At 35.3% G+C, this 23,932-nt stretch overlaps 1 protein-coding gene across 3 annotated transcripts; it reads right to left on the reverse strand.

The window, feature by feature from the left end:
• Window positions 1–353: 353 nt before the first annotated feature.
• Window positions 354–23,929, reverse strand: LOC111046609 (TBC1 domain family member 23). Of its 3 annotated transcripts, XM_039428762.1 has the most exons (14): window positions 23,803–23,929; window positions 20,940–21,151; window positions 17,219–17,541; window positions 16,577–16,701; window positions 15,030–15,180; window positions 13,414–13,533; window positions 13,110–13,205; window positions 9,781–9,994; window positions 8,688–8,853; window positions 7,674–7,787; window positions 6,855–7,027; window positions 5,558–5,684; window positions 2,741–2,935; window positions 354–1,196 (listed from the first exon to the last, which is right to left on the reverse strand). In XM_039428762.1, the coding sequence occupies exons 1-14, from the start codon at window positions 23,829–23,831 to the stop codon at window positions 1,097–1,099; spliced, it is 2,145 nt and encodes a 714-aa protein (XP_039284696.1). In that variant the 5' UTR covers window positions 23,832–23,929; the 3' UTR covers window positions 354–1,096. The 3 variants fall into 3 exon arrangements, with proteins under 3 accessions (XP_039284696.1, XP_039284695.1, XP_022187885.2); XM_039428761.1 differs by lacking the exon at window positions 13,110–13,205 and having other exon boundaries at window positions 13,318–13,533; XM_022332193.2 differs by lacking the exons at window positions 7,674–7,787; window positions 13,110–13,205 and having other exon boundaries at window positions 13,318–13,533.
• Window positions 23,930–23,932: the final 3 nt, after the last annotated feature.

Here is a 23,932-nt window from a genome sequence, read left to right on the forward strand (position 1 = left end):
TAGTATCAAATCTGAGTAGTGTCAATGCTTTCTTGCAGATCATCTGCAAAAAGTTCTCGATGATATCCATTGCATTGTACTATTTCGTAGGCTTATTTATATGCCTTGTAATTACAAAAAAAAACATAGAATATGGGCTTATCCAATTTTTCGGTGCATCTGCCCATAGTGGAGCGGCGAAGGCAGCTTCTAGCTTGAGAGAGTTATTACATCTTATGATGGCGAATAGTGGAGCGGTGTGTTTCGACCCTATTAAATACATGTATTAAATTTTCCAGCTTCAAAGCTACCTTCGCCGCTTGCTGCTGGATGATGTATTCAAAGATGATTAATTATTTTAATAAAACATGTCATTTGGAAGAGCAATAGCTATATTTTTATTTTGGTTTGTAACATTAATTCCATCACATTACAGTACATTTCCTCATTCACTATGCAAAAATACAAACATTTCAAACATCTCAAGGCATGGTAAGAAATACACAACGAGTTGACTATTTTCGATCTATTTTAAGTACTTACAGTGATAAAGAATAAAATGAAGTATGGTGAATCGATAAAGAATAGCATGCATATGCTTAAAACTAACAAGAAATGTCATGACAATAAATATAAGTGTTTTATAAACACGAGATAGATGATAATATAATTTATATTATAAAAACTATAGGTAAAACTACACAGGTCTGATTCTTAATGTAAATTATTGTTCGGGGGTATATAGTTAATGAATTCGAAAAGACAGAACAGCAAATAAGAAAGATTAAAATTTGAAAATATAGAATTGAAGGTGAGCTCAACATGAAAACACAGTGTCAATAAATAAATAAATATCTAACACCTAATTAACATTCATCATCAAGCTTGGAATAAAATTGTTCCCTAATTCATTCTATCACTTAAAAATGTTGCTTACTACATTAATAATACATATATTTATTCTAATAGTTTTCAACATACATCAATATTCGATATTTACATTTACCTTTTGTACATTATTCACATGGTTAGAACGTAAAGAGTTTCACTGTACACAATGTACAAATTGGTAATACTTCAATTCAAAGTTGTTAGATATAGCATTATTCAGTCTTTGTTAAGGAGTTGAGTTCATTTCGGCTTCTTTAACTGCTATACAATCGACTATTAGTTTGGAAATCAATTTAGTGGCTTCGGTCGACTCTGGAATATTGAACCTGAAAAACAACAATCAATATTATTGACAGAAGGAACTATCAACGTCAATATCAGGAACTATGAACGTCAATAGATGATAATATAATAAGAGACAAGATTGTATAACAAATAATTCGTTTTTGGCATAAGCCTGTTATACCCCTTCTCATTATAAGTGTAATAATTGTAATTGACTAAACCGTCTTGGGCTAGGGCTGTTGCTCTCGCCCAGTCATATCAATTATTATGATTTGTAATTGTATTGATGATTGAATGAGAGCAGTGCATTCAACTGCCAACTTTGTAAAACAATGATCTATCTATTTATTTAAGCTGGGTTTACACCGGAGTTAATAACAAAAGTCATTAACATTATGTTAATAACATTTTCTTTAATAACAAGGAATTTTCTGTTAAAAACGCGAGTTATAAACTTCTTTGTTAATAACTCGTGTTATTAACTCTGGTGTAAACACAGCTTAAATAAATAAATCACGTCTACCACAGTTGGCAATTGAATGCACTACTTTCATTCATTCATTAATACAATTACAAATCATAATATAGATATGACTGGGCTAGAGCAACAGCCATAGCCCAAAACGGTTCTATTCCCGAATTTTATAAGTAGTAAATTTCCAAAAAATAGATTATATTTTCACTATTACTTTCGAGTGATTGCAGAATAAGTCCAACCTTAGATTGCTGCATTGCTAGTGAAACGTATGTGGAGAAAAATGTACGGTATTTACATTCAGGAAAAATTGCAATTTTTGCTTTATATATGCAAAGAGAATTTTGAAATTTTATTAACATCACAAAAAAGTGATTGTTAAGATAATTTACAACAAGAAATCTAATACACTTTCAATGTTGATGTTTTGAAGGGACGGATTTAAAGATCCAAAGAGCCTCACACGTCAACCGAAGCTTATCAAGTGTCCCAAGTATGTTAGTTGGGCAAACCAATTCCTGTGTCCTTTACAAGGTCCAGGAGTTTTTTCCCTATACTAACATCCTATTCCACACCTGGTTGCTTGCAGCCCAACAGAGCCCTTCTTCTAGCCCCAAGTCATTCGCAATCCAGTATGATATGCTTGGCAGTCTCTTCAGACTGCTTACAAAGCCTACACATCTGACTTTCATTTCTCAATCGTGTGGAGATGTTCCCTGAAGTGGCCGAGTCCAGTTATTCAGGCAAACTAGTTATCAGGCTTGACCTGACCTATACCCAGACTCACCAGCCAGCTGGTGAAGCAAGGGCTTGCGTCTGCCAGCAGCCTTTTGCCAAGTGCTTGAACTTTCAATTTTACCCTGTTACATTCTCAAAAAGGAGGAGGAGCCAAGGAAAATGAGGAAATGAAAGAGTGAGCCAATTTCGTTGGAGAACAAACTTGTCTGTAAAATGGTCTAAAAAATTGTGCCAAAATTTAAAGACAATTGCTCAAGCCTTCTCCTTCTCCAGTTTTCATTGAACATACAAAATGAAGTAAAAAACTATGAATTCGCTTCGCTTATTCAATAATAGTGGAGTAGTAGTGATAATTTAAGTTGAGGAGCTTACCTATCTTGATCATTGATTTTCATTTCTTTTCCATGCGGCTCTCCATACTGGAATGTGATCAATTCAGGCTGCTTTTTCTTGCAGGTTATTTTGGCAATGGCGGACAGTGGCCTTCTGACGACAAGACGCGCCTTGTCCTTTGATCGTGGCACCTCGCGAAGCACGTAAATGTGGGTGGCGCTCACCACTAGATGACTACAAACACACACAAAATTCAAATTCATTTATTTGCCATCAGTAATAAATGCCAGTAAAATAAAGTAATTATAAATTACAATAAATAATATTAATTACAATATGGCACTACAACTATATTAACAATAATATATGTATGTATAATGTACAGAGTGAGTCATATTGAACTTTCCGGTGTTGGAAGGGCGTTGAATAAAGAAGGGAAGGAGCAGAAGGGTGGGGATGGTGTCATTAGACGCACCATGACATGCAGTTTTAGTGTGAGCAATGGCTTGGTCAGGACAACATCGTGCGTTCGTAGTTGAAGAGTTTATTAAAAATGGCGGCTCCGTCATCACAACACTGTCACTCGAGGGCTGTGGAGTGGTCGTTCGTATGGTTTCGTGAATTTTTCTCAGCCCAGTATCGAAAATTCTGTTTGTTAACAGTTCCGGCGAAGTGAAAATGTGCCTCATCACTGAAGATCAAAACAGCAGTGCGGGGGATCTGCTGAATGTCACGGCATAAATTTGTTCGTGTGTCTAATTCTCTATCTGTTAATTCTTGCACTACCTGAATCTTGTATAGGTGAAATTTAAGGTCTCTATGCAGTACTCTGCGGACACTACTGAAAGATAATCCTAGTAGAGCGGCATGTTTCCGAACAGAACGCCGAGGGGATTGTTGAATTGAAGCCCGCACTCTATCCACGTTTTCCGCTGACGTTGACGTCCTAATTCGGCCTTGTGGTCTTGTTTTTAATGCTGATGATGTTGCTCTAAAATTTGATACTCAATTTCTGATTGTTGGTCCAGTGGGAATGGGATCACGTCGACCAATAGCAAAAAATAAACGGAACGCACGCTGTGTTGTGATCACGGAGCCGCCATTTTTAATAAACTCTTCAACTACGAACGCACGATGTTGTCCCGACTAAGCCATTGCTCACACTAAAACTGCATGTCATGGTGCGTCTAATGACACCATCCCCACCCTTCTGCTCCTTCCCTTCTCTGTGTAACGCCCTTCCAAAACCGGAAAGTTCAATATGACTCACCCTGTACCTAATGACTTCGTCAATAACATGTATTTGTTCACGGCAATAAAAACATTTTGAATTTGAATAACAACTATAATTATAATATGACAAAGAACAACTTGTGCGCCGGCAGTGAGTTCGAACAAACTCCCTATGTTTATGAACAACTAAACATATTAAAAGGAAAAGAATATAGAGCTTATTATAGACAACTAAACTAAATAAAATTATGGAGATATAGGTCACATCCCAATCATTACAAACAATAAGTAAAAATAGAGGGAAAAAATCAAAACAACATTATTTTTTTATAAAATGTATACAATTTTAGAGAAAACGAGATAAGTAGAAATGGGCATAGGGGAACAGAGTGAATTAATATCTTCCAAAATTTTAAATTATCATGTGAATTTGGAAAAAAAACAGTTTTGCAGAACAGAATTTGGTATCTCCTGAATGTTTCGGCTGTCCTGGTAGCAGATACAGTTGGTTTTCCCTATCCATGTATAAATAAATGGAAAAATAAAGTAAAATTCATATTCATAATAAAAGTTCAATACATAGACCTGAGTTGGAGCTGAGTTATTATACTGTTTTATTTCAATCAATTGAGTACAATCTTTTCTCAAATTACGTGCGAAAAAGAATTGTTATATTTTGAATGAAAATCACAAAGTGGAAAGTAACTAAACAGCTGCTATTGAACACTACAGTTATTAAACTACAAGTACATACTACATAGGCAGCTAAACACACTATGTGTTTAATCACTGGGCCAATTAAGCCATCCCCATATATTGGCTCTGAGTTCTCAGCAATATTGCTCCACCGGGGCTGTGTAGATATTCTGATCTTGTTCATGAATACAAAAAAGATTAATGGTAACAGGAAACTTCCAATCCATGATGACCTTCTGGATTTGGGTAATCGGTTATTCATCCTCCTATGTAAATGGCAGAGAAATTAGCATGATCCTCAATTGTGATCCGAAAGACGGGAGTGGCCCGAGAAAAATATCTCGCCCGGACTGGGATTCGAACCTGGGCCTGTGGATTACAAAACCATCATCTAATCCACTCGACTACGGTCACTCCTTACAAATTAGTGGCCAGTCTTACATTGCTTTTTTACTAGTGCCGAAATTAGGATATAAAGGTGCGTACAGATATACGCGCCGCGAACATGAGCAATTCACTTTTAATCAGCTGATGCCAAGCTTTTTATATCTGTATCTTTCCGTTTCTGTAAAAATACAGATATAGTCAGCTGATTAAAAGTGAATTGCTCATGTTCGCGGCGCGTATATCTGTACGCACCTTTATAGAGACAGCACACAGTGCTGATACGCGCCCACCAAAACACAGAACACTATAATGTTCTTTGTCAGTTTTTTCAAGAAAGATAACTTTTTAATTAACTGAAGTTCTTTCAAAGACTTGGTTGGCGTTTCAAGATTTTCAAAAATGTAACCAAAATCGACGTTATCTTAACGATTGCCAAGAAATTATTGTGAGGCCTAGATTAGCTTATAAAAAAATATAAGAATTATATATAGAAGAATTAATATAAGTATTAGAAAAAATATAAATATATATTTCTCTCACCAATCATGTACTGAATTGTTTACAGTGACTTCCTGGCACTTGAATGAAGCCACCACATCGGGTTGTTTCAATCGACTAGATATGGAAATCTCCAGTTCTTCCTCATCATATTCGTCTCCACCAAAATCTGAAAATTGACGATAAAAGTTGCAATACAAAAGTTCAGGTGAGAAGATAATCATGAAAGATAAGATAAAGATCAGATACAAGGCAAATACAAATTTGCTATTTATAAAATTGTTCATTTAATTCACGTTTAATTGTTCAATTGTTCACGTAATTAATCTCAAGTTTAGTAAACCCTTCTTAGAGAAACAGTCATGACGTAATTAATCTCAAGTTTAGTAAACCCTTCTTGGAGAAACAGTCATGACGTTATTAATCTCAAGTTTAGTAAACTCTTCTTGGAGAAACTGACATGAGATGATTGAAGAATCTTTCACAATAATTATTTAGAATTCAATCACACCTACAATCTATTAGGTTAACTAATCTATTAGCTAACCTATCTAATTCAAACTATCAACATTCCTGGTAAATAACTTAATGATGGCAGTTTAAAATGGAGGAAATAGCAAGTACTATTCATTTTGTACTGATATTTAAATTTAATCATTGTCTGCGTTAAAGTATATCTTTGAAGCTGTAAGATGGTATCTTCCTCAAAGATACTGTTTCAACTCTGAGTATACCAACATTAATCAATAGGCCCTATACTACTACTACAAGTTAAATTTTTGAGAAAAAATATTATAATATTCACAATAGGAGAAGGTTTCTCATAATTTGATAGAACAATTTAGAGTTAGAGTAGGAGAGATGAGCCCATCTGAATATAAAATAATGATGTCTTTCGAATAAAAATCATGTTTTGAACCAAGGTGTGTATTGTATATAAGTAAAAATAAGTAAGGCCCATCTTATAAGAGCGCTAATGCCGCGGCGTTAACGCGACTATGGTACTTCCATAGTGCGCGCTAACAACGCTGTGTATAGCTAGGTACAGCGTAGCCAACGCCGCGGCATTAGCGCTCGTATATCATGGGACTAAGCGAGTTATTTATAATTCATCAATTCCTAATTAGATTAGATCAATTCCTAATTAGAAATTTCAATAAGTGGATCTTGATATTTGATATATTTTATTGTTTTTAGAATAGTTTTTTCAATTTTTGTATAATGTATGTATGAAATTTATTGTATAGTGAGACGAAGGTAATGCTTCTGATGACCTCAGAAGAGTTTACAATGAAACATATTCTATTGAAGGTTTAGCTTTTCTCTAAAACGAGCTTACCGGTTGGATCTTGATCGTCATCGACACAGAAAACAGGCGCCATGTTTCTATACCTTTTGCCAACTTTGTCTGAACTGCTAACATGCCTTTCAGTGCCGCCACTGGCGCTAGGATTCACTATGTATTCCAGCAATTTCCCTTTCACTTCTGCTGATTTCATTTTGACAGCGGCGCTGAATAAAGCAAACAATTTATTATAAGGTTTACAGATGGAAATTACTGAGATATTGCAATTATTCAAATGCTAATGAATTAATTATTATTAAACGAAAATCCAAACCAAATGCTGCAATTCACCCGGAAGACCTCTGCCACCGCAAATATTGACAACAGGGTAAACAGCTAGATGGAAATTCGATGAGCGCTACTATTCAAAATAACAAACAACAAAGCCATAGTCACCTGCACCCAAGTAGTAAATCTTACACGACGCATTCATTTCCAACAACCAAAATGTGTTATGGAATCATAACTTTTTCATTTAAGTTCTAAGCTTTAGTTGGAATGATTTACACTTAACTCCAAGCTGAAAATATTAAAAATGGAGCATAGTTACAAAAAATACGAAAAACAATAATTATGGTTATTTGTATATCTAGAGTGAAAAATACAGCTTTTTCTCCCTGAGAGGGAACATTCCCCCAGGGAGAAAAAGCATTTTTACACGTGATGTACAAATAACTATTGTTTACTGACTTTTTGTAATAATTGCGCTCCATTCTTAATATTGCTTTTCAGATTGGAATAAGTGTGATTTTTCCTCCACCTACATTATTTTTTTTTCAAATTGAAAAATACCTGTAAAATGTTCAAACTCACGTGACATAACTTAAAATGTTGACTAGCAAGCTGAACAGCACTGAAGATTGAACGCTGAACGTTGTCAGCGCTGTGTTGGCAAAAGTTCTAAGCTTGAAACAAGCTAATGGCCGACTGCAATTCAAGAGAAATATTAACGATTTGATAAACTTTGAGAAATATTCGTAGGCTGGTATTTTGATTAGCATAAAATATTATTTATACTGATATCAAGTATGCAACATAGTAACATGGCCGTGTTACAATCGTTTAATGACAGCTCTAGATACTCTATTGTCTGAGCTCCGTCCTTCCAACTTATTTCAAATGTAAGCTTTCAGTAAAAAGATGCTAAGCTGTAAGCTGGGCGATGCTAGAGATGTGAGATTTCAATAGAGATGCTTCCCATGTCATTCAAATGGAGTTACTTTTTCTCCCTAGTGACTTTTTCAGTTTTATAGTCCCGAGGACAAAAGAGTGATGCTTTACTGTCAAAGTAAGTACTTTGGACAGTAGGTGGAGGAAAACACTTCAAAGCAACTTCAAATTCTTCTAAAATTAACTTTGTTTTCAAATTGATTTGTACAGATTTAAGATTAGTTACTTAGTGAGATCAGACTCACTAAATTTTTCGATTTACACGCCAAATCATCGTTCACTGTACTTTCATTTATTAATACAATAACATATCATATAGCTAAGACTGGGAGAGAGCAGCTGGCTCAGCAAAAGACAGCTCTTCTCCTAAATTTTTTGAACACTAAAATTTCCAAAAATACGTCATATTTGAAGAATTCAAGTCTAATTTTCTGTCCAAAACTGAAGACACTAATGGTGAAGTTAAAAGAGGGAGGATGAGACACTTAATTAGAATTCAATATTAAACTAAAATGCGAAAAACAAATCATCGCAAACATTTTTGAAATTTGAAAGGGGTTTCTTTCCTTGAAAGTGGAAAGCAGATCAATAAAAACTTTAATCGGCAACTGTTTTTTTTTTCAAAGTAAGTTAAGTAAAATTTGGAAAGGACCTCACCCAATTTTACTGAATAGATCAGATGAAGATCCTGATGTACTGTCATTGTGGGTGAGTGTCTGATCAGCACCGCCATTTTGATTGTCAGTTAAACAGACCAGACAGCAATCAGGATTGTGATCGGAGAGAGAACCATCCACACTCTCGCCCAGGTATCGGTGAATAGCTGCAACAGCAACACACTTTAATTTAAACACTTTCACTTGAATTGACTAATTAAATAAGTATTTCTTGAGTAGTAAACCTTTTTTCATGACTATGCAGTTTGAGAAGGTCCCAAGCGTGGATTAAGGTACCTGTACATTATTATACAATAGCGTCAGCTGATGAAAAGCGTAAATGCAAACACTTTCAGCAACAGACGAACTTATGCTGAAAGACGGAGAAAAAATCCATCCCCAGGTGTTCAAATGCTGCAACGGACAAGGAACACACAATGTTTGCATATGACTATTCACGTCTGCATGCAGACGTTTGATTTTTCTCCATCTGTCTGCTGCTGTATGCGTTCACCTTAAAGGTGGGTTTTGGTATGTACATAAATGCCATCGTCGACCACGACAGGGGGAGTAGTACCTCAGATCGGCTAGATTTCAATTTGTCTAAATAACCTGAAAGGTTCTGTTTAAATATATTTTCAAGGGGGAAGTTGGGTTTTTACTTTTAAAAATGGCAGTATGTGATATTTTCAGATAGGCCTAATGAACACAAATAAAAAGTTATTTGATCAGCTGTTCTTAGCACATTTGAAATTTGGAAAATATGAATGTCATTCGAAAACAATACCAAAACAATGTCATAGCTGACGTCGGAAGTTTACGCACAAACCAAAACCCACCTTTAGGCGTGTGTTTGTTGCACACAAGTCTGTATGTAGCTAAAGGTGTAATTCAATGCAAATTGAACTACTTCTCTTGGCTTTCAATAAAGCAGCTGACAGCATATCAACGAAATTTTGAACGAGTTCTTGAGACCTAGGAGCTCACTAGTAGCTTGATAAAAGTTACTAAATGAATATCACTACACGGCTCTGTATTTGATACGCTTTCGAAGACATTTGACGTCGACCAAATCTGACGACGTAGAATCGTACCTTGATAGCCGCCGTCGAGCAGACTGACATGGTGGGTGTTGCGGTGCAGGAAGGAGGCGACCACCATGTGCGTGTACTGGTCATCGTCGAGCCGGCCGCAGCCGACAAAGCAGAGGTGTTCGCCGCCCGCCGCACTCCCCGCCGCCAGCGCCTGCCGCTGTGCCGACAACAGGCCCTGCACTGCGGTCGCGAACGCCACCGGCTCTTGCACCATCTAACAACACAAAGCACCTCTCCAAATATAATGAATTACCAAATTAATCAATCCCAAATATAGATAGAAATACAAATCTCAGTACCCTTTTTTGAATTATTTTATCACAACATGTTTTAACATTCATGCCATTTTCAAGTGATATGAAGTAAATCACTTACTTTATATGATTTACTTCATATCACTTGAAAATGGCAACATGTTGAAACATCTTGTGATAAAATGTTGTTCAGGAACAATCAAAATTGTAGTAGATAATTTTTTTGGACTCAAATAATGCGTGAAGTAAGTTAACATTTTTACATAACCTCTAGACTGTGTATACCAAATTAAGGCATAAAGCAGTTCTGGGCGAATGCCTGTTATTTTTACCTGAATTTATTGTATTTGTACATGAATAAATAAATAAATAAAATAATTCAGAAAAGGGCACTGAGATTTTTATTTCTATTTATATTACAAGTAGCCCTAAACAGAAAAGAGACAATTCAATCTCAATTATGAACATTTATTATTGAACTTTGAAAATATATCTTTTCATATCTAATAGAATATCATGCTGATATGAACAGAATATAATTGTTTTATATCACTTTTCGCTCGAAAGATACCACATTCAAGTTCTTATCTTCAATGGTTAGCTTCCGCTGAAATGATACATTGGCCACTGCAATGGTTATTGAGATATATTTCGAAAAATGTACACAAGAAAAAGAGGAAAAGGATAAGGAAGAGGAAAGGGAAGAGAAAGTAAAAGAGAAAAAGTATGAGAAAGAGGATAATGGAGAGGAACAGGAAGAGGAAGTGGGAGAAGAAGAGGAAGAGTAAGAGGAGGACCATGAAGAGAAAGAGGAGGAGATAAAAAGGATAAGGAGGAGGAAAAAATAAATATATAGGAGAAGGAGGAGGATAAGAAGGAGTATATAAAGGATATATACTATAGGTGATGGTTTCTTATTAACACACTTTTTTATGTATTTAAACGACATGCAGTCAAATAATTATTTATCTGATAATTATAATTATTTGACTGCATGTCGTGTTTAAATACATAAAAAAGTGTATATATATACTATCCTACATACTATCCTTGAATTGTCTTTTTTTCTTTAGTGCTAGTCTCAAATATAAATTAAAAATAGAAATCTAAGTACCCTTTTAAAATTGTTCAATCACGACATGTTTCGGCTATAAAATGCCTATCTAGTCAAGACTTGCAAGTTATGAAAGTCAAGACTTAAAATTGTTCAATCACGACATGTTTCGGCTATATAATGCCATTATCAAGTCAAGACTTGCAAGATATGCCAGTGAAGACTTAAAATTGTTCAATCACGACATGTTTCGGCTATAAAATGCCATTATCAAGTCAAGACTTGCAAGTTATGCAAGTCAAGACTTAAAATTGTTCAATCACGACATGTTCGGCTATATAATGCCATTATCAAGTCAAGACTTGCAAGATATGCCAGTGAAGACTTAAAATTTTTTAATCACGACATGTTTCGGCTATAAAATGCCATTATCAAGTCAAGACTTGCAAGTTATGCAAGTCAAGACTTAAAATTGTTCAATCACGACATGTTTCGGCTATATAATGCCATTATCAAGTCAAGACTTGCAAGAAATGCCAGTGAAGACTTAAAATTGTTCAATCACGACATGTTTCGGCTATAAAATGCCATTATCAAGTCAAGACTTGCAAGTTATGCAAGTCAAGACTTAAAATTGTTCAATCACGACATGTTCCGGCTATATAATGCCATTATCAAGTCAAGACTTGCAAGAAATGCCAGTGAAGACTTAAAATTGTTCAATCACGACATGTTTCGGCTATAAAATGCCATTATCAAGTCAAGACTTGCAAGTTATGCAAGTCAAGACTTAAAATTGTTCAATCACGACATGTTCCGGCTATATAATGCCATTATCAAGTCAAGACTTGCAAGATATGCCAGTGAAGACTTAAAATTTTTTAATCACGACATGTTTCGGCTATAAAATGCCATTATCAAGTCAAGACTTGCAAGTTATGCAAGTCAAGACTTAAAATTGTTCAATCACGACATGTTTCGGCTATATAATGCCATTATCAAGTCAAGACTTGCAAGAAATGCCAGTGAAGACTTAAAATTGTTCAATCACGACATGTTTCGGCTATAAAATGCCATTATCAAGTCAAGACTTGCAAGAAATGCCAGTGAAGACTTAAAATTGTTCAATCACGACATGTTTCGGCTATAAAATGCCATTATCAAGTCAAGACTTGCAAGTTATGCAAGTCAAGACTTAAAATTGTTCAATCACGACATGTTTCTGCTATATAATGCCATTATCAAGCAAGACTTGCAAGATATGCAAATCAAGACTGGATAATGGGATTATACAGTCTAGCCGGAACATGTCGTGTTTGAACAATTTTAAAAGGGTACTTAGATTTCTAATTTTTATTTATACTATCCTTGAAATACGCTATCATTTTTATACTGGGATGATGCATACAAGAGCCAACGGCTTGTGCAAGGGTGGTGAAAGGGATGATGATGATGATGATGATGATGATGATGATAAATAGAAACTTGATTTGATAGCAATGAGTTTTCGACGTTTGTCTCGTTCAAGGTTTAAACAAATTCATTCTAAATCATTGCATTTTCCAATTCATAAAGTATAGAATATTTTTCAATTAAAACCAACTATAATTAACCAACTTACAATTAACTACTGGTAATTAAGTTTCAGTGAATTTATATATTCTGAATCTTAACAATCTCTTTGAAAAATTACCGGATATGACTTTAAATAGAAATATTCACAAACATGACACACGCAATATGGAGAAATTTGTACAGAGAACTGTAGATTGATTAAATCTCTCAATAAAATCTTTTCGAATTTCGGACTTACAAGATTGCAATCGAGATGGAAAGCAGTGGGCGGATGTCCGGCATTATATTGATCAGCTGGCCGGCAATCGACTAGAAAGAATCGAACTCCTTCATCCTTCGATTCTTGAGTTCAATTAGCAATTCAATCCAGCAATAGGGGGAATTTCGTACAGAGTACTTTAGATTGTTTAAATCTCTCAATAAAATCTTTTCGAATTTTTACTTACAAGATTGCAATCGAGATGGAAAGCAGTAGGCAGATGTCCGGCATTGTATTGATCAGCTGGCCGGCAATCGACTAGAAAGAATCGAACTCCTTCATCCTTCGATTCTTGAGTTCAATTAGCAATTCAATCCAGCAATAGGGGGAATTTCGTACAGAGTACTTTAGATTGTTTAAATCTCTCAATAAAATCTTTTCGAATTTTTACTTACAAGATTGCAATCGAGATGGAAAGCAGTAGGCAGATGTCCGGCATTGTATTGATCAGCTGGCCGGCAATCGACTAGAAAGAATCGAACTCCTTCATCCTCCGATTCTTCGAGAGCGATGTTTTCGATGAGTTCACCGACCGACACAGGCAGACACAGTGCCTGAGATATACTTGTCGACTTTTCAGCAGTTCTACTGAACAACGAGTCCTTCAGTATCTGTAAAGCGTGAAAGCACACATAATATAGTTGCAGTTTATCAACTTAAATTTAATTGCATTAGGCTACATTCAAAATTTTATTTATTCAATGATACAAAAAATAGAATACATCAAAATTATTGGGGAAGAACCAGCCAACAGGCACAGCCCAAAGCTGTTCCTTCCCCGAATTTCAATTCATACACTAGTTCAAAAATTAGGTTATGTTTCATTAACACTTGAAATAATTGAAAAAAAAGGTTTGATATTTGATGAAGTTAAAATTGCAATATATTGTAAAGAATTTCAACTATTTTGCTGAGGGTGACGCCCACATGAGCTTCAGGCTTGTGCGTGGGTAATGAAACGGACGATGATGAGAAATGAGTGGACCTACAGCTCAAGGTGGGCTCCGAACCACCGGGAAGCGATTTTTAAACTCATGATAATTAGAGGAATCGGCTCTCAAGTGGCCATCCTTACAATGGGAGTAGCAGGGGCTACTTTTGATCTTGACTTATCTTATCGACAGCTCATCAGCACAAACACAGAGCCTAGCGCTTCTCAAAATTAGATAACATTTTATAAATACAATAGCATATAATTTAAATAGCAGTATTAAAAATATAATAGCACTAGTAGAAAATGAATGCTGTAAATCACCCTGAAGACTTCTGCTAATGCAAATATTGACAACAGGGTGAACAGCTAGATGGAAATTCGATGAGCGCTACTATACAACATTATTTTCCTGGAATCGAACCCAGTACCTCCTAAGCCGGTCAGGAATGCTTACACTTACACCAAACTGACAATCTCTGGATGACAGCGCTTATTTTATACGAAGCCATAGCGGCCAGCCAGTCTACAGATGGAAATAAATTATTGGAAGTTACATTTGAATAATTACTCATTAATTAGCATTTGAACAAATGCAACTTTTAATAATTTATTTCCATCTGTAGAATGCACTTGAATTTCTTCATTTGCATTGAGTATAATCATAAATCTTGCTAAAAGGAACAAATGCTGAAGCCCAAAAATGTTCCTATTCCAAATTATACAACACAGTCCAAAAATGTAGGTTATATGAGTCACATTTTGAATTTAGCTTAAATATTTGGTACAACTATTCACGAGAGTCGTAAAATCATGCAAAGAGAGTGAATCTTTGGATAAATATAGGAATAAATACTAAACAGTATTTGAAATGACATTATTGTTGAAGAATAGTATGATGTCTGTCTGATTATCTTTCTTTTCAATCAAAAACTACGAAAATAATTCAATAAAGAAAGGAATAATAAACTAAACTGTTTTAGAAATAACATTACTATTGAAGAATAGTATCATGTCTGTCTGATAACCTTTCTTTTCAATCTACACTACGAAATGGTGGGAATAAACGAAACATTCTCTGAAAGAACAATACTGTTAAAGAATAGTGTAATATCTGTCTGATTATCTTTGTTTTCACTCTACAACTACAAAAATGATTGAATTGAATAAGCCTACCTCTCTGAATGAAGAAGGTGTTTTGACAGTGTAGTACTGGGCAAGAGAGCAGAAGTCTGACACATCTTCCAGCTCAAGGCCAGCAGGCAACGATAGCAAAACCTCAATCAATTTGCTTTTCGTCTCTTCCTTCAAGCTTAGGATTTGTTCTCTGAAAACATCAAACGACATTAGAAATCAATCCAATTCTTTATTATCCAGTTTAATTAAAACACTTCACAAATCCAAATATAATAAACGGAAAAGGTTTTCCCGCATGGACTAATGAAAATGGACACGCATTCATTATTATGTGCGCGATAGTATAATATGTATATTCATACTAAAGATCCACCTTTCAAAAAACAAATTCTTGTATAATTTCAATGTTGAAAGTTGAATGATTTTGATAAAAACTTAAAAGTCTCACTAGAAAGTCTAAATAGAATGAAGTATTTCATAGTGTGATAGTTTCTTATGAATATCCAATGCTGAAAGGTTGAAGTGAATCTTACAATACATCACTAGAATATTCGTAATAGCTATCAATTTCAAAGCAATTAGTAGCAACAATATCCATTCATTCAACAACGAAATGCATTTTTGATGAGAATGCATTCGAAATGCAACGAAATGTATTCGTCATCTTTTGACTCACGAAATTGAAGGTTTACAAAACCTTATGTTTATGATTATGTTTTGAAGGGACGGATTCAAAGATCCAAAGGTTCAAAGAACCTCACACGTCAACCGAAGCTTATTGTGTAACCCAAAAGTATGTTAACTAGGCAAACCAACTACCGTGTCCTTTACGAGATCCAGGAGTTTCTTCCCTATACCAACAAAACCTTAGAAAGCTCATTGAATTTCAATAAGAGAAAACTTATATTAGTATTAGTAAACTAATATTTTGTCATCTTGGAAGAAAACAAACTTTCTCACATTTCATTCTTTTCTTATCACCGAATTAATGTACTAAGCGAAGCTCATTCATACGATGACAATAGCTATAGCTCTACTGATTTGAATATACGGATTATTCACATCCATTTTAGAATAGAACTCATTTTTCTAAGATACTTTTTCACCAGATCTTTTGAATAATCCGTCAACCCACGGTGCAAATGTTTTAAAAATACAATATATTGTGAACAGTTTGCAATGATGCCCAGTTGAGAACCACCCACGATGCTAAAATTCAGGTTTTCTACCCATAGATTACCCAATTCAAGTTCAAAACTAATTACACGTAACAGTGGTTTGCAAAAAATTCCCACTTCGCAATCGGTTCCATGGTTTGCATAGAACCGATTTCCACGTGGGCGGTTTCCCGTTTGGTTACATTGAAAATGGGTGAAATTGTAGTTCCAGAACAGAAGCTCCAAAGACGGATAGCCTGAATGACTGGCATCTGCAGGATTCGAAAGCTGCAGTTGATTGAAGCTTTTCGTTGTTTGAAGCTGCATAATTATGATTTAAAACACTTGGAAATAATAATCATCTTGGATTTTAAGGCGTCATTGCAAACGGTTTAGAATCAGAAAAATGAAAAAATGTATACAACTCACCTGGCATTAACAACCATGACCAGTGATAGAAATAAGACGAAGAAAGGGTCTCCTTGCTGGAAGTACATGTCCCACATGGCTATGGTTACATTCAGTTTACATACGCCGGCGAATAGCGATAGGAACTGCGAAAAACATAAAATCTACAGTTAGATTCTCATTATGAGAAAAGCCTGTGTTTTACTTCGGAAAAAGGATTCTATTATATATTAAATATTACAAAAATCAAGGTTGGAATACTAAAAGAAAAAATAATACAAACGTCAATATTAGAATACTGGAAGAGAAAAATATTACAAACATCAATATTAAAACACTAAAAGAGAAATTATTTTGTATTAGATATCGGGATTTTCGGGAAATCTATGAAGGAAACAATTATTGACTTATACACGTACGGGATAGGAAATTCACGAATGGCGCATCATCACGTCTGAACTACTGGACTGATTATCTGTAATTTTGTATACAGAATTTTTTATTTAACGAGGATGGTTATAGGTGTGCATTTTGAATTCTTCAAGATTTCAATAGATCAAGTTTTTAATTAGACCCTTGCGGAGCATGGGTTACCTGCTAGTTTATTTATAATTACAATTAGAAATCATTACCTTCATTAAAAGGTAGCTGTGAATTACTCACCCATGATCCAGTGTAGAGATCGGGAGTGATTCGTTTTGTGTCGAGAAAGGAGCAGAGCTGTGGATCGTGATAGAGCAACAGCAGCCGATAGAAATTGAAAGCATTTGCGTTGCAAGGGATGTAGCGATTGCTAATCGACTGGAACAGGCAGTAGGTATCTTTCCTTGGCAGCTGCAGGTTTAGGAGAGGAATGAGAAGTTCTATCCAGCCGTTTCCGCGTTCATACTTGGCGCCTGGGCCGAGGCTCTTTCTGTGGTGGGTCAGTATCGTCTCTAGATCAGATAGCACCGGCAGCTTGTCCTCATCTTCGTTCCCTAATTTGTCTGACAAAAAATGGAAAAACACAGATTATTATTTGTTTTGAACTAATTTCGACGACTAGAAACGATGGACGAGGACGACTGTTTACAGAGTGTCCCACGTAGATTAGAGATGATAGAGGTTGAGCGCCTGATTTTGAATTTGAAAATATCTAACTTTGAATCAATTTGTTTCAATTTTTTTGACATATTAAGCACGAGCTTTAACGCTTCTTTGGAAAAGATATGAACTTCTTTTGGAGAAATTTCGCTACCAGAGATCGTGTAAGTTAATTCTTCAGCCAACTTCTGCTCCCTTAGGCTAGGCGCACACCAGTTAGTCAAGACACGACAAGACATGATTCAGACACAATACTTCACATAGTTGCTTATGACGCAACACACACTGATTAGTCATTGCAATTAACTAAATAATTAACTTAGTCTAATTAACTTAATTAGACATGTCTTCATAAGCAACTATGTGAAGTATTGTGACTGAACGTGTCTGATCATGTCTTGTCTTGTCTTGACTAACTGGTGTGTGTTTAGCCTAAGGGAGCAGAAGTTGGCTGAAGCATAGCCTTAGGCTAGGCACACACCAGCTAGTCAAGAAAAGATAAGATACGTTTAGTGACAATACTTCAATTGCAATGACTAATCGGTGTGTGTGTTGCTTCATAAGCAACTATGTGCAGTATTGTGACTAATCGTGACTAGTCTTGTCTTGAATAACTAGTGTGTGCCCACCCTTAGACTAGGCGCACACCAGTTAGTCAACACAAGACAAGACATGATCAGACACGTACATGTTCAGTCACAATACTTTACGTAGTTGCTTATGAAGACATGTCTAATTGCAATGACTAGGTTGAGTTGCGTCATAAGCAACAATGAGAAGTATTGTGACTAAACGTGTCTGATCATGTCTTGTTTTGACTAACTGGTGTGCGCCTATCCTTTTTTCTACATGAAATTTGAAGAAAAACGGTCCAGTAAAATTTTCGAGATCTATCGATATTTTGAAAAACGTCAATAACTTGAATACCATCAGGCAAAATCTAATTCTAAGTATATGGTTGAAAAGAGGGAGATAGAGATATTTTCAATAAGATTCATCTAATTTGTTCCTTTGTTTGACGTTCATTGAACTTTTATGAGCGCTCAAATTTTAATCATTCGTCGAGTTCAAAGTCAAATTTCAAACAGTTCAGATCAATACCATATAAGTATCTGGTAGTCTAATGTTTAAGGCCCTCTTCACTTCTTTATTAACTCGGTCTAAAGAGTTAGGCCAAGCTTACGCGAAACCAGTGAGAGGGCAAGCAGATTGGACAAGTTACTCATCCTGTCTGAATACTGTCATATATAGAGTATCTAAAGATGAACTAGGAGCAAATGACTTAGACCAAGCATTGTAACTGACCTCGTGTTTTGAAAAATATAGTCTGTTTATAGAAAAATAATCCTTCTTGTTTAGAACGGAATCAGTACAGTGCGTCTTATCGCTCTTAGTTCCCCCCTCTCTCTCTTCCTGGCTCTGTCTATCTCCGAGGAGGAGGAGAAGGGTGCTATCTCCCGGCAGAGGTGGCTGAGACCCCGAGTCGTCGTTAAAACCGCTTCGTTACAACCGTATCAAGTAAGTTAATCCGCATTTTAGTTATTTTCCTCAGTCCTCCATATTTGTAAACCCCTCATAGTTACCCCACGTTGTTCACTTCTAATTGCACTGATTTAATAAAAATATCCTTCAACTTGTGAGTCGTGATTCACAAGATCTATCTCACTTTTCATAGTAGTGACGTTCCAAAAAATAAATTTCCCCCTGAAACTGGCGGGGGGGGGGTATCAGTTATCCACCCAGTCCATGGATAGAAACGCCACTGTTAGCAGTATTTACATAATTCTTCAATGTATTTGATAGCACAATCAATTCCAAATGACAAGTAATGTAACCATCCTGTACATTCAAACCGTTGATTTAATAAGCTAGTAAAAATAAGAGTGTGATCACATTGGATGCTTATATGTGAAATTGCACCTTTGGTTAAGCATGACTAAGCGCGCAGATGATAAACAAACTATGGAGAGAGCAATAGGAACAATCACACTGAACGCATTCTCTTACTGGTTGCGTTCAGTGTGAGCAGCTACAGACAAGTCACAACGAGTTTCAATGGCTCTTTCCAGATTTTGTTTTTCGGCTCATGCATGATCTGACGTGCACTTGTACATACATGCATCCGATGTCATCATACTGTTTGAATAAAGATAATTTTTAAGGAGAGTACAAAATTATCCGCTTGAATGCTCGATATTATGTATATGCCACACTTGAGTTGGGGTTGTCCTCTGCTGGTACAGAACGCTGGTTTTAAGAGAATGGGTTGTTGCTCAACGTCGGCAAGACACAGAATATCATGTGCACTATGAGAAACCATTTCAATCATTCATTAAATGAATCAGTGAGGCTTCTGGGATTTAACAACGATCCAAAGTGCTCATGTGGATGCTGTATGTAAAAGATTGTCTCGTGTAGTCTACCTGTTGAGAAGATTGAGGTTCTTGTTGATTGAAGAGCATTTGATTATGGCCTACTATTCACTGTTCCATAGCTACATTATCTATGGTATACTACTGTGGGGACAAACTTCATACTGTGAGAGTGTTCTTCTGCTACAGGATAAAGCAGTTCGGATATTATCATCCAGCGGTCATTTGGAGCACTGCAGGCCACACTTCGTCAAACTCGGGATTCTCACAGTTTTTAGCCAGTTTATCTTTGCTTCCCTGGTTGGTATTAGAAATACCAATCTGACAGGGAATCTGAGGGGGTTGCAGAGTGCCTACTCACTTCGAAACCACTTCGAAACTACTCGCTCTCGAAGTCAATGTTCCACGATGTAGGCTAAGTGAGGCTCAGACCTGTTATCCCAATATCGCTATTAAAATGTTCAACATGCTGAACATTCATGCTGAATTCATGCTGAACCTCCATCTGTGTATCATTTGAGTGACAGTGAGTTTAAGAGGAGACTCAAGTCCTGGCTGTGTGCCAGACCATACTACACCTTGAGTGAATTTTTTCAGTAGTCTTTAGTTGATATTTAGTGGCCATCACCGTGTTTAGAAATTCCAAGCCAATATGTTTTTAATATTTGGCGTCACAGTGTTGTCAAAAACTGATGTATGAACTGTGTATTAAGTATATTGACGTGATGACCTACCCAGCGCATCTGGCTGGCTAATGGTTCTACGAACTGAAGATTGAAGATATACGGTAGTCATTTTGGAACCAAAAGTTTATAGCTACAGTACTTATATTTAAAACACTACAATTACGAATCAACTCGTTTCATGATTCATAGGCTTTTAACATGGTATTAAAATGAATGAATCACAAAAATAGACTATTAACTGACCAACAAACTGTTGACAATCGTCACGCAAAACACTCTGCTCTGGCAGGTCGAATATCTCATCAAACATCATCTGATTCGCCAACACCGGCACGCCAAGACAAGATTTCCAAACAGTCGGCCGAATGCATGCCGGAATGCTCTGGCCCTGGCAAATGTCGAATGTCGGAACATCATCGCAGTCATCTGCTAGAGCACTCTTTATATCTGAGATCCTGTCAACAGATGAAATTAAACCGTTTCAATAGGAATTTACTCATTGATAATGAAAGTATCAAATTTCACCAAAAAGTTAAGTTGCAGTGAATAATTTCAAAAACTTAATCAATTCTACAACCAGGTACCTCTCCCTTGCCGGGGAGCGGCTTTACCGGTTAACAGGAAAGTTTTTAAAGTTTGTACCTCTCCCTTTACCACTCAACAGCTTCATTCAATTATAATGTTAACCATTCCGGTCAGGTATCATAGATGGAAGATTTTATAATACATTAGAGTTAACTTACTTGAATATTATTACTGTATAATAATTATTTAAAATATTCAATGAAAGCTATATAAATTAATAGAAATAAGGAGAAAGAAATTTGGACAGTTTCATTCTTCAAATGTTCTTCTGCTATACGTAGTTCTTTGGTCAATATTTGCAGTAGCAGAAGTCCTTAGTTCTATTTATACAGTGTTCATGGAATATTTGAATTAATTATTTTACAATGTATTTATACAGTTAGTTTCTCAAGGTGTTACAGATAAATTTATTGGAGAACTTACTGGATCAAAGACAAATCTGTTGAGAATTCTTATTTGTATTACTCGTATTTTCACAGAAAAAAACTTAAAAAAGTTTTTATTTTCTTTGTAGAAACAAGTTGCTGTTTTCATTTATAGATATATGTCAATTGTTTGCCCAGAGAGCGTAGACTTGTGGAGGGGGAAAATTTTGTTGACAACTTTCTCAAGGTGGAAAGCAAACATTTTGCTGAAAACAAGCATTTCTACAGCTTGCCGACTACAATGCATGACTACATGTAAATGTTGTGATTTCCAAGAAATTGGCAACAAATCTCCGCAATATGTTGACAACTCGCGGCTCGCGTTGATGATGAACGCGGCTTGCATCTGAAACATCTGCAAAGATGTAGTTATGTCAAAAAATAAATGAATATCTTTTAAGTCGCGTTTACGTCATTGCCAGCACATTTTTCAACAAATTCCGACAAATTGTTGCCATTTTATAAAAAAAACACAACATAATTTTGTCGTAAACGTGTGAAAATCCTTGTCTTCAACAATATTTTCGTTTCACTTTGCATTAAATAACAGCATCTTTTCCAGGAAACAAATTGACAATTTTTTTTGTAGAATACTACTAGTGAACAACATTTTGTCGACAACTTTGGTGTAAATGCAGTAAGTCAACATAATATTGCCAATATTGTAGTTTTACCTATAAAGTACAGATGCCATAACTTCATTTTTTTTTCTCATTTGAAAATGAGAGAGAATAAAATAATAAATACTCTGTCATCTGATATTGGCAGCTGATAACATGTTTGATAAAAATTAACAAGTAAAGCTTTTTATTAATCAACTGCAGTATTAAGCTTTTTTAATCAAACGAGGTAAAAATAAAAAAGTTACTTGTAAAAATGGAAAGTCTTCTAAAACCTGAGAGATTTAGTACTGATACAAAATACGAAAACGCAGAAATGGAATGGAAACATTGGAAGAAGACATTTGAGAATTTTCTTGATGGTATTGATAATTTGAAGGAACAGAATAAATTACCTTTGCTTATAAATCACGTCAGCTCTAATATCTTCCAGTTAATCAATGACTGCAACAGTTACAGTCAAGCTATTTCAACTCTAGATTCATTCTTTATCAAGAAAAATAATAGTATACATGCTAGATATTGCTTATCAATACGTGTTCAACAAGCCGGAGAAACAGTGAGCGAATATTATAAAAATCTAAATCAATTATTAGATCAATTAAGTGATAAATGTAATTTCACAGATTTAAAGGCAGAAGAGTACAAAAAAGAATACACGAGAGACGTTTTTATAAGAGGGTTGAAATGTAACGAAATTCGTCAAAAAATAATACAAAATAATTCATCATTAACTTTGGAAGAAGCATTTGAACAAGCTAAAACACTGGAACTAGCTGAAACAAAAAGTTCTGAGACAAAATACTTTTTTGTGGATTCATCTAATTCTAATGCTACAAGACAAATGCCAGCTTCAGTAGTTTCCTCTATTGAATCGTACCGTAAATTTTTTAACACTGCACACCTTGATAAGAACCAAAAAATCGAGCCAGATTTTATTTCATAAATAACTTGCATAATATAGTGTTTCGAGCAATACAAGACATTTAAAAATGCTGAGCAAAAAATTGTGAGCATTCATCAAAAACGTTTAATTTTGATAATATTGTTCATTTTTGTAACTGTTGTTCTTGTTTTTCGGTTACAGTTTCATAATTCAGTTTGAATTATTGGCCACATATTTATGAATCATAGTTCTGAAGTACAATCTGGTGTTTTTATTAACATCATTATTGTACCTTCAATTAAAAAAAATTATTCCTGAGCAATTTGAGACTCTTCTTTGCATAGTATAATAATAAATTATGAGTTGAAAAAAGGTCTCAAAAATATTCATTGTATTGATAAAAATTTGCAAAAAAGAAGTTTTATGGTTATCCGATAGCATTAATATTTACACCGATAAATTGTCTCCAAACAGATCGTTTTAGAGTACAGATTTAAAATTAAATTAATGTCAATCCATGGAACAATTCTAGAAAAAAGTCAAAGTTGAATGAATAAGAATATTTAGAAAAAATAAGGAAATAGACTTACCACGTATTATCGTTTTCTTCCGCAGCCATTTTCCAATTTCCATCTTCAATCAGCTGTTTCTACAAAATTTTGTATTGTTCTGCTCTGAGCTTGCGCAATACAGTTGCAGCAGCAGACAACAGCTGATAAG

Source organism: Nilaparvata lugens, chromosome 5 (genome assembly GCF_014356525.2).
Source record: "Nilaparvata lugens isolate BPH chromosome 5, ASM1435652v1, whole genome shotgun sequence".
In the NCBI taxonomy this organism is placed as follows: Eukaryota; Metazoa; Arthropoda; class Insecta; order Hemiptera; family Delphacidae; genus Nilaparvata; species Nilaparvata lugens.